The 12,059-nt window shown below is 35.1% G+C and overlaps 1 protein-coding gene across 1 annotated transcript in view; it reads left to right on the top strand.

Annotated features, from left to right (window-relative positions):
• Positions 1–12,059, top strand: part of LOC136032203 (neuralized-like protein 4) — a 56,219-nt gene that overhangs the window by 27,618 nt on the left and 16,542 nt on the right. Inside the window, exons 7-10 of the mRNA XM_065712409.1 lie at positions 2,235–2,411; positions 5,913–6,003; positions 7,012–7,280; positions 8,927–9,120. Of these exons, the coding sequence (XP_065568481.1) occupies positions 2,235–2,411; positions 5,913–6,003; positions 7,012–7,280; positions 8,927–9,120 (731 nt within the window). The remainder of the gene's footprint in view (positions 1–2,234; positions 2,412–5,912; positions 6,004–7,011; positions 7,281–8,926; positions 9,121–12,059) is intronic.

Genomic DNA, 12,059 nt, shown 5'->3' with positions numbered 1-12,059 from the left:
AAGACTAAACTTGATGAAACTTATATATTTAAAATCAGCATTAAAATGCGATTCTTTTGATGTAGCTATTTATATCAAAATTCAATTTTTTAGAGTTTTGGTTACTATTTAGCCGGGTCGCTCCTTACTACAGTTCGTTACCACGAACTGTTTGATTTACCATAATTTAGTGAGATATTTAGGTTTTGAATCAATGGATAAAATCCTAATATAAAGTCTTACTGCCTTACCGGTCCATTGCTGTTTAAGTAAAATTGACTGTTGTCCATAACTGCTTTCTCTCGAAGCATGGAATTCCACCTCAGGATTCTTTAATAATTTTCTTAAAACAAAAATTTTTTTTTACAATTCTTTAATAAATTAATTTTTTTTATTGTTTTTAGTTATTTTTTTTAATTAATTCTTTAAATCGAATATAATTTTTCGTTCTGTTAAACTTTATTTATGAAAATTTGAAAAAGTTTTAATTTGTTTATTCGTTCTCTAATATTTAACAATTCGTGATAACGAAAAAGAATCGAATTTTATACTGATTTCAAATATACAAATTTCATTTAAGTTTAGTATTACCCATCAAAAGTTATAAGCCTGAAAAAATTTAGCTTATTTTCGAAAAAAAGGGGGGAGCACACCCTAAAAGTCATATAATCTATATGAACATCTACACCATCAGGTTCAGCGTCTCAGAGAACTTCATTGTAGAGGTTTCAAGCTTCTATCTGCAAAAATGTGGAATTCTGTATTTTTGTCAAAAAAAGATTACAGATGCGTGTTTTTTTTTATCGTTTTGAATATCGTAAGAGGGCTCATTCGAACGGAAATTAACAGTTCTAGCGTCCTTTTTAAGTGGTCAAAAAGATTAGAGGGCAACTTGCCCCCTCCCCCATCCATTTTTTCCCCGAAATCGTCCGATTCAAATTTCGAGATAGCCATTTTGTTCATCATAGTTGAAAAGCCCAGTAACTATGCCTTTAGATATAACTTGACCCCCCGTAGCCCCAGGGGAAACGAATTTTCTGCTGGGGTTTTTTCACGGGGGAACTTTTCATGGGGAGGGAAGTTTACAGGGGGTGAAATTGTCAGAGGAAATTGTACACTGGGGGAATTTTCCAGAATTCCTATACAAAATTATTTTTGTATTTCTTGCTTTCTCTTTTTTGTTTTAATTTTACGCGTGGACTTGTTAAGGATAATTGTTCTGGGTAAATTTTTCCGGGATTGAATTGTCTAGAGGATATATCCGTGGGGAGGGTATTTCTCCGTGGAGGTGGGACCAGATTTCCAGGGATTATTTAGAAAACGATCAGAAATTAAGTAAAAAAAAAAGTTTTTCAACTGAACGCAAGGAGCAACATTAAAACTTAAAACGAAAAGAAGTTATTACGTACATGAAGAGGGTTGCCTCCTCCTCAACACGTTGCTCTTTACGCTAAAGGGTGAATTATGTCCTAATTCCTTAAGAGCGACTTTTCAAACATAAAGGTCGTTTATTTCGAATAATAAGAAGCTCTTTCAAAAGTACTAAAAAGAAATTTAGCGTAAAAAAAGAGATATTGAGGAGGCAACCCCCTCCATATACATGATAATTGTTGTTCGGTTTAAGTTTTAATGTTGCTCCTTATTTTCAGTTAAGGAAACTTTTTTTAATTTAATATTTTAAAAGGCCGGCTTCGTCTATTTTCTAAAGAATAAAAAATAAAAATAAAATTCCCCAATTCCTTCTTTTCTTAAAAACAACAAAGAGAGTTAAAACTCAATGAAAAGACAACAAACAAGACTGCGGCCAGTTGAGAGAAAAGATGAAAGACTAAAACAAGCGCATATCTCGCCTGTATGCAAACTAGGCGTCCTCAGCACAAGAGAAACAAAGATATAAAAGAAAAAGCCTAAAAACAAACAAAATACCACCAATATTAATAAATACAATTGTCGCAACTGATCCACGTAGGGAAAACAAGCTATCAGAGTTACTTCAATGAGAACATCAAAGCAACTGAGGGAAAAATTGTAAAAATTGAAGCCAAGTTGATTTTTTTCCTAGTGCGCTCTATTGCTTCCATGAGCTGAAAAGTCTTCATCGTTTTTCCTATTGGCCCTCTGTTATTCCATAAGATATCTTGCCTCTAGAGATATTGAGAATGGTTGTTTTTATAAGTTGTATTCTATCCTCATTCCCCACCTTCTAATGTTTTCCTTTTATTATGTTCTTCTGTGTCAATGGTATGAACTTTTAGCGCATTTGAGGACTTTAATCATGGTGTAGTTCTAACTGAGCGGACATTAAGACCTGGTGAAGTCTTTGAAGTTGTTGTTGATCAAGTTGTCCCAAAGTGGGCTGGTTCTATTGAAATTGGTGTTACAACTCATTCTCCCCTAGATCTCGAATTTCCAGCTACCATGACCAATGTGAGGTTAGTCTTTTTTAAATATTTTATTGGACTAATTCTCAGTTAATTTGACTTCTCGATACCAATTTTTACCATTCAAATATGCATTTTAAGACTTGCGTATATATATTGAAGTTTGCTCATCCAAACATATGCAGGTGAGTTTTCAAAAACAAAAGAGATCGTCTCTAAAAAATCAATGTAACTGTTAAAATGCGTAAAATACAGCGTGTTGCAGGAGCTAAATTTTAGGCAGAACGAAAAATTTTCGGCTTCAAAAGTCTGCTCATCCAAAATTTGCATGTGAGTTTTCAACAATTAATGGGACTGTCAAAAAATACTATTGCAACAGTTAAGCTGTTAAAATACTACATGATGCGAGTGGTAAATTTAGGCATAGCGAAAAATATTTCAGTATCAAGTGTTTAATATTTTGTCTTCTATATTTGACTTTTTTCTGAAGAAGGGAGGAAAACTTGTTATCCCTCTTATTTTCTAGTGACATGATTGAATGCAGCATTTTTTCTTCTGTTGCTTCATGATGGGAACAGCAGAAATGCAAAAGTGCTTTCACCGACATAACAACTTATGTTGCTAGAAGGCAGTCTCCATGAAGCCTTTCTTTTTTTATGACCGCCGAGCAGAGCAACTCTTTTATTAATCCAAGTGAAATGCAACTCTACCTAAATGACCCATTTGAAGTTTCATAATTGTTGTTGGCGGGTATTCCACCTTGACTTGGCATTCCTTGTTTAACTTTTCTCAAATCTGAAGTCTCGATGTATTAGGCCTTAGACCTAGTAACATAAGATCATCCAATAAAAGTCAGTTTTTTTTTCAATCAAACTGTTTAAATGACCGGGTATTTTAAGAAATATTAAGTTCCAATATTCCATTTATGAAAAACTGTGCCTTTTCATGTTAAATCACATATTTTAGAAAAAAAGGCATATTAGGACTGAATTTTCACCAGGTCGCGTGAAGACTGGTCTTAAGAATTCACTCACGTCTTGGGGGAACATATTATCGCCTTGAGAGTAAATTAAGACATCAAAGTTCAAACGTACCACTGACCATATAACCTTTGGCCTCCAGTGTTTATATGGCACTCCAAAAAGTAGATGACAAAATAGTCTGTTTATATTATTAGACCAGAATACACTATCCAAAGATTCGGCTTCGCCAGCTCTTTATATTAAAAGAAAACGCTTCGTGGCTATTTTGTCGCCTCCCTCCGCTGGCTTTGCTCATTACTGTCCACAAACCCGACCGTCCTTGTGTGACATTTTTTTTTGTCATTTTCTACTTTTTGTGTAAAATCTTTGGATCTTTTAGCTGACAGCAGTGTCCTTGGTTTTAAGCAAGTTTAACAGAACGTTCCCGTTTCTAGCTTGAATATTCCAGCTATTAATTCACTTTTAGCCCAGTTAGAAACACGTTCGCACATAGTAAGGTCATTTTATTTATATAGATAGAAGAGTACATACCGTGAATGTCCAAAACTCCTTTTTCTCTACTTGATCCAATTAGCTTTGCGAGTCAGCTTTTTCAGTATTATGCAAGCTATGATGGTAAAAGTTAGGTTAGGTTAGATTATGTTAGTTTAAGTTAAATTTAATTATAAATATCAAAAATGGGATAAAAACCTAAGCTAACCTAACCCAGTCTAACCTAACCTGTCATCATCAAATCTTGCATTCAGTTGAAAAAGTTGGCCGGCAACGCTGACTAAATCCTAGGAGAACCAAAGGTATTTCGGACATTCACCGTTGAATGTCAACATTCAATATATATACGTTATATGTATATAACAAAGAAAGGAAAATTGCTAGAATAAACTTTTTCTCAGTAAAGAACAAAAGGCACAACAGCTGTTTCGATGATCTGAGGGGGGACACCACACTTGTTGGAGGTAATTTCTGTTCGTTTAAGTTTTGTCTTTGTTGTCCATTGTAATTTTTGTTCGTTTTAGGTTCCATTCTTTAATAATCCAATAAGTGAACGGACTTCACCAGCTTATATTCTGGATCTGAACCATATCCGTGCCAATTGTTCGAATTTCATGAATATTAATGCGAATTTTTCACCATAAATAAGAGTATAGTTTTATTTTAATTTTTGAGCTCAGGGAGGCAATTACTAATCTTGATTAGTTCAGAGTTCGTTTAGTTGGATATCCTATATTTAATATCACTTTAATTTTTTAATTCTTTACTTTTCGTTGCTTTTCGCAGAAAACTTTATATATTTAAGCCAATAATTATTAGCTGAAGCTAACTTTTTAAGCTTAGTTAACCTAAAAAAAATTAAATTTTTGAAGGACTTGAACTGTCAAGGCTCCGCCGTACTAAAATGATAATAGTAGTAGTTCATGGCAAAAAAATACTTAAACTATTGAAAAAAAAAAAAACATTAAAGACCTATCAAATACAAATTAATCCATTCTTAGACCATACCGAAACTGACAACTTACTATGGAAGTCTCATAATCTAAGCGGTCCCTCTTGCTAATCTCTGGAATATAGATCTAAATTGCGTGGTTATTAAATTAAGGAAGATATACTACACTCATGTAACCGTTAGCTTTCACTATCAGCTATTCGTGCAAATATTAATGGGGCTTTTCGTTTTATCTTAACTTCTCTCTGTTTGAATAAGAATTACAAGCAGGCGTATAGGCGTATCAAACCGTTCGTGGTAACAAACTGTAAGTAAGGAGTCAATGTGGCTCAATAGTAACCGAAAATCTAAGAAACAGAGTCTTGATAACAATGGATTCATCCAGGGAGTCGAATTTTGATGCTTATACAAAATGTAAAAATTCATCAAGCTTAATGTTACCCATCAAAAGTTACGAGCCTGAGAAAAATTTTGGGGGGAAGGAATTTTCCATGAAGGGGGAGCTGGATTTCTAAGCATTGCTTAAAAGCGATCAGAAATTAAATAAAAAAAAACTTTTAAACAATTTTTAAAAGTTTGTTCAACTGAAAGTAAGGACCAACATTAAAGCTTAAAACGAACATAAATTATTACGCATACGAGAAGGGTTGCCCCCTCCTCAATACCTCGCTCTTTACGCTAAAGCTTTTTTTAACTTTTAAAGAAGCTTATTATTCTAATTAAACAGCCCTTGTGTTTCAGGAATCATACTTAAATAATTTGAACCAAAAATCAAAGTTTAGCGTAAAGGGTGAGGTATTAAGGAGGGGCAACCTCCTTCATATATATCACAATTTCTTTTCGTCTTAAGTTTTAATATTGCTCCTTACTTTGAAAAAAAAATTATATTTAATAGCCTGTAAAAAATAGCCTAGGAGACTGCAATCTAAACTCAAACTCTGTATTTAATTATGGATTTTGTTTCAGTTTTTATGCAGTTCTACTGTTTTCTCTCTTTTGACGAACTTTCAACCCCCTCCCCTTTTCCACTCTTTATTTTACAAACGTACCTTATTGTGTGTTATATTACGAGAACTAATTTGCTACTGGTTCAGGAATACTTTGCTAATAGGACCTTTCTTTTAGATCTGGAACTTATATTATGACTGGGAATGGGGTAATGCATAATGGAACAACGATTGTTGATGACTATGGACAAAATTTGGATCAGCTAAAGGTATTTTTTTAGTTTATATATATAGAGGGGTCAGTTTTAAGACGCATCAACTCAATTTTTCGGACATTTTGCTCATGCTTTAACACAGCTTAAAAATATTATTTTTAAAGGCATTTTCGAACCAAATTTTGATTTTGTATTGACGGAGAAACTTTATTAATTGTTGAGGAACTTGAAAATGCTGAATAAACTACATTTAATTTTGGTGTCTTAAAATTCACTTTTTTTCGTGCCTTAATCCACCCTGTTTTATTTTATTTATTAGTTGAGTTGTTTGTTTCTATTACTAATTTCACGGTTATTGTTGCTTTGGGATCATAATATTATGTAGCTTAGTTGTGTGGTTAATTGTCTGGGCACAACATCCTCCAACCCCTTTTATCTTATATTTATTGTTATTATCATCGCCTTTGGTGAGCTGCCGATTGATTTTGTTTGTGGTTTTTATGGAAAAAAATATTACTACTACTTATACCGAAACCTTGCCTGAACACAAAGAGCCAGGATTAAAGATACCCTCTTAAGATTGATGTGGCTCCCAGAAGAAAATAAAAAATAACAGTATAAAAATATATCGCTATTCTTGTTTCCTCCTGCTCTAAAAGTTGTTTGAATCCGGATGAATCAAACTTACAGGACTTACAAAGCTTACGAAACCAAGAAAGTAGCATGTATTTTCTACTTCAAAGGCTGAATGGTGTTACGAGCTGCTTTAGAAGCCTTTACTCTGTAGTGTTCTGATATTACAATAAAAAAAATGATTTTTCAAAGATGGTCTTTTTGAGTATGGCGAATAAATACAGACTTGTTAAAGGACTCAATATTACAAGAACTCACTTTTGGAAAGTTGGGATACCCTCTTTTTGTTTAGATACTACAAAATCTGTGTATTAGGATTTTCACCAAAGCATCGTTGATTATTTACTTTTTTATTTCTTGTTTTCTTTCAAAAAAATGTCAACTTGATATTTTTGTTTGCCAATAAAAAAAGTTTTTTCTTTTTTTTAGAAAGGTGACAGAGTTGGAGTGATGAGGGCACATAGTGGTATGCTTCATTTCTACGTGAATGGAATTGATCAAGGTCCAGCAGCTTCTAACGTCCCGCCAAATGTGTATGGTGTCATTGACCTTTACGGTCAGGCTGCCGCTGCCACAATTGTTGACCGAAATATGGTCACAAATGGTCAAGAAGAATGTGGGACTCCAGGCTCAATGATGACATCAAGCCTTTCGGCAAGCACTATGTATCAGCCTTCCCCAGGAGATGTTGTAAATACGTATGTCTAACCTTACTTGAATTTAATTTCTTTTTTATTAGAATTACAAACAATGCCGAGCATTTGGTCTATTCATTAATAGACTACTTTTGTCAGGTGCGTATCGTCGGTAATTTTATAGTTTTGTTCTCTGGTGAAATATGGATGGTAGTTTAATGAGTAGATGGTGATTTTGTGCTTCCATCTATTTTCGGTTTTTTGAGTAAGATGCAGTTATGTAGATGGCGAAATGTATAGACATGCAGTTTGGGAGTGAAAAAAGATGTGTTGATGTTGTTGGGAGTGAAAAGTGAAAATATGTGTGAGCGCCTGATTTTTTCGATAGGTATCGGGAGGATTTCTCAGGCTTTACTTCTCCGGTAGATAGACCCAAAACCTTCTTCCAATAGCGACCGAATAAATGCTATGCGATACTTGATTAGAAGCTTTGTTTATCTCCACAATAGATCTGAGGCTTGCTGAGTTGTCTGTCCAAAAACTTTCCAGATTTCTTAGGGGTCCTAAAAATCCATGTTTTATGTTACCTTCATACATTATAAATATGCGTGTATATGTAATATGCGATCGATGCAATGGTATTTGAACAATGAATATATAAAAGATAAGAAGAAAACAAATGAAGAAAGAATTAGGCCTACTATTGGGATAGTTGAGGTTTAAATTTTTTTTTCTTCCTCGTGAAACATGCTGTCCGGTGAGGAAGCAACTTTCCACTAGGTCTCTGTAAGTCGAGGAAATTCTCTTTGTAGGTTTAGGAAATTAGAAAGAAAAGTTAAGTGAACCCTATGTGAAATAATTCTGGTTTTGAAAAACATGTAGCATTTCTATATAGACGGAGTTACGGATGTTTGCCATCCGTTTAGTCACACAGATTGTCGATTCTAGCATGGCTTCTCCATGCTGGTCACATTCAATATGTGACGGATCCTCCTGTCTACTTGCATCTCTGAAGATAGCTAAGGAGATGAAGGAATATATCTTTGAAAAGTGAGTGTGACTTTCAGGGATTCATCATATTCCAGGAGGATCCTGATTCGAATGAGTTATAAAATTCCTATATAGATGAAGTTGAAAAGGAAGGGCTCAGAAGAACTGGGAGCCTTCTAGCTATACAATTTTCAATCCTGTCATGACTTTGACTTCAAAAAATGTCCTTATTTTTCCTAAATGTATCTTTAAAGCCTCTGTTTTCAAATGGTTTGGTGACATAATCTGACATCCCTCTCAGATAGTGCATATCCTTTTGCATGAGATATATTTCTGAATATCTCCACTTTTCTGATTAATATGGAGTTTCGTAACCATTTAGTTCTACTTCTAAAGAATTTTAGGCATTTAGTTGGAAATATTAGTATCTTGCTTGCCTGGATGAATGAAAATAATGTGGAAAAATTGAGAGTTCTTTTAACTTCCTTAGGATAAAACTAGAATTAGGGGTAAAAAGGCAGACTCATGCAGTATGAATGTATAATATTATATGACGAGCCACTAGTATGAAGAAGAAATGCTTTCCCTTTTTCATTTGATTTTTTTTTTATTTGTAATAACAGTCCCTATAGAATTATTGAAACTCCCTGAAGTTTAAAGTCAACTTGAAATAATTCTATAATAAAAATTTCTATAATTTCATTTATTTAATTTTCTAGAGACTTGTGTTTTCATCAACTACATGGAAGAAAAGCTCGTATCACTAATAATGGTTTAACAGCTTGTCGCCCCCATGCCATTGGAGAATTCAATGATGCAATTGTTATAACAAATCGTCCACTACAGGATGGTGAAATTTTTGAAATAGCTCTCGAAAAAATGGTAGATAGGTGGTCCGGATCGATTGAAGCAGGTATAGCCACTTCTTTTTTTTCTCAGCATCAGTTTGTGGAAGTCTAGGTGTAAATGGTTCTATTTTTGTAGATATTTCTATTTTCTGTTTTTTTGTTTGTGATGTGATCCTGCTTTCTAAATGACGTAAATGTCAAACCTTTGACAAAGCTAAATCATACGAGCGTGGCTATAAAATAGTGAGACTGATGCCTCCAAAAAAGAATTGCGCATTCGTCAAAAGAGAACGACCGGAAGCTCGGTAGCGTGATGCCTTCTCTTTAGAGTGAGGTGCCTCCCGGGTTTGTAAACAAATTAGTCTGGCCGCGGCCTTCGTTTGTATAACAGCTGATGTTTTGTTTTACCAGAAAAATCATAAATTTAATAATAGAGCAGCAAATTGGCGTGAAGTTTCACTTGTGACTTGGAAAAAGCGCTACTAAAACTTATCTTTTATTAAAATAAGTGTATGGCAATGAAAGTTTACCACGTGCACGAGTTTTTAATGGCTTGAGCGTTTCCAGGATGACCGAGAAGACGTTGAAAATGATTCACTCTGGGTCACCCTTTTACATCAAAAGGGACGAAAATATTGAAAAATTCGGTTAACTGTTCGTGCGATTGTTGAAACTGTAAAAATTGACAAAGAATGTGTAACGCAAATTTTACATGGCAGTTTTAACATACAAAAAGTGTGTGCCAAAATGGTGCCTAAAACTCCCACGATTGAACAAAAAGAGGCTTGCAAAACAGTTTGCACTGACCCTTTGAATGCAATTGGAAATGACTCGAATGTCTTGCAAAGTGTGATATCATGTGACAAATCTTCACTTATAATCCTGAAACTAAGTGCCAATCCATGCACTGGAAGGGCCCAACTTTACTGAGAGCTATAAAACGACCGACTGAGCAAATCAAGGCTCAAAGTGATGATTACTTCTTTTTTTTCGATATTTATGGAATTATATACGTTCACTGGGCTTAAGAAGGTCAAAGTATTAGTCAACAGTACTACCTTGAGATTCGTGCTCAACTTCGCGAAACAATACGAAAAAAACTGTATTAGAAGGAACAAGATTTCACTCCATAGAAGCTGTGAAGGGAAAAGTGGCACGCGCCATTAAGGAGCTCACAGAAGAAGGCTTCTAGCACTGTTTCGAACAGTGTAAAATTTGCAAGGAGCGTTGTAGGGATAGAGGAGGGATGTATATTGAAGGTGATAATAACCAAATAGCATAAGTTCAAAATAAATTGTTTTGCAACAATGTTTTCATGTTTTTATAGCCACGCCTCGCCTTTTAATAAAGTTACTCATTTTCTTTGTGCTTATTCGAATGTTTGATTGTGTGTTTTTATCTTTACTTGCCTCAATTTTCAATGTAAATTTAGAAATAAAAAGAAAGACAGAAAAGACAACCCAATGACAGGACTAAGCCAGTAAAATAAAGAAAATAAAAGTTTTTAGCATAGTGTACAGCAGAAACGTTTTTCTTCTATGAATGTTTGATCTGTTTAAACTCGTCCTCTATTATCTATTTTTTTTTTTCTACAAAACTTTCCACTGCGTTGTTTCTATTTGGTTATTAATTCCGCTTTGTGTTTTCTTTTATGGCATCTGTATCAGTTTTTATGGCACTTGGCATTAACCAAGTGCCATATAGCGATCGCAAATTCTATCGGTCTGTTCGTCCCGGTTTTGCTACTTTAGGCACTTCCAGGTAAGCTAGGACGATGAAATTTTGCAGGCGTATCAGGGACCGGACCAGATTAAATTAGAAATATTTTTTTCCCGATTTGACCATCTGGGGGGGAGTGGGGGGCCCGTTAATTCGGAAAAAATAGAAAAAATGAAGTATTTTTAAATTACGAATGGGTGATGGGATCTTAATGAAATTTGAAGTTTGGAAGGATATTGTGTCTCAGAGCTGTTTTTTCAAATCCCGACCGGATCTGGTGTCACTGGGGGGGGGGGTGTGGTGGGAGGGGGAAACCTAAAATCTTGAAAAACACTTAGAGTGGAGGGATCGGGATGAAACTTATTACTCAATGAAACTTTTTACTTATTACTTATTACTCAATGAAACTTGATATTTAGAAAGATATTGTTTTTCAGAGCTCTTATTTTAAATCCCGAACAGATCGGGTGACATTGGGGGGGGAGTTGGGAGGGGGAGACCTAAAACTTATAAAACACTTAGAGTGGCGGGATCGGGATGAAACTTGGTGGGAAAAATAAGCACAAGTCCTAGATACATGATTGACATAACCGGAACAGATCCGCTCTCTTTGGGATAGTTGGGGGGGGGGGGGGGTAATTCTGAAAAACTAGAAAAAAATGAGGTATTTTTAACTTACGAACGGGTAATCGGATGTCAATGAAATTTGATATATAGAAAGATATCGTGTCTCAGAGCTCTTACTTTAAATCCCGACCGAGTCTGGTGACAATGGGGGGAGTTGGGAAGGGGAAACCTAAAACTTGGAAAACACTTAGAGTGGAGGGATCGGGATGAAACTTGGTGGGAAAAATAAGCACAAGTCCTAGATACATAATTGACATAACCGGAACGGATCCGCTCTCTTTGTGGTAGTTGGGGGGGGGGTAATTCTGAAAAATTAGAGAAAATGAGGTATTTTTAACTTACGAACGGGTGATCGGATCTCAATGAAATTTGATATTTAGAAGGATATCGTGTCTCAAAGCTCTTATTTTGAATCCCAACCGGATCTGGTGACATTGGGGGAGTTTGGGGTGGTGGAACCCAAAATCATGGAAAACGCTTAGATTGGAGGGATCAGGATGAAACTTGGTGGGAAAAATAAGCGGAAGTCTTAGATGCGTGATTCACATAATTGGAACGGATCCGCTCTATTGGGGGGGGGGGGGGGATAATTCTAAAAAATTAGAAAAAATGACGTATTTTTAACTTACGAAGGAGTGATCGGATCTTCATGAAACTT

The sequence above is a fragment of the Artemia franciscana genome, chromosome 10 (assembly GCF_032884065.1).
Source record: "Artemia franciscana chromosome 10, ASM3288406v1, whole genome shotgun sequence".
Lineage (NCBI taxonomy): Eukaryota > Metazoa > Arthropoda > Branchiopoda > Anostraca > Artemiidae > Artemia > Artemia franciscana.
This window is presented reverse-complemented; position numbering and strand designations above follow the sequence as displayed.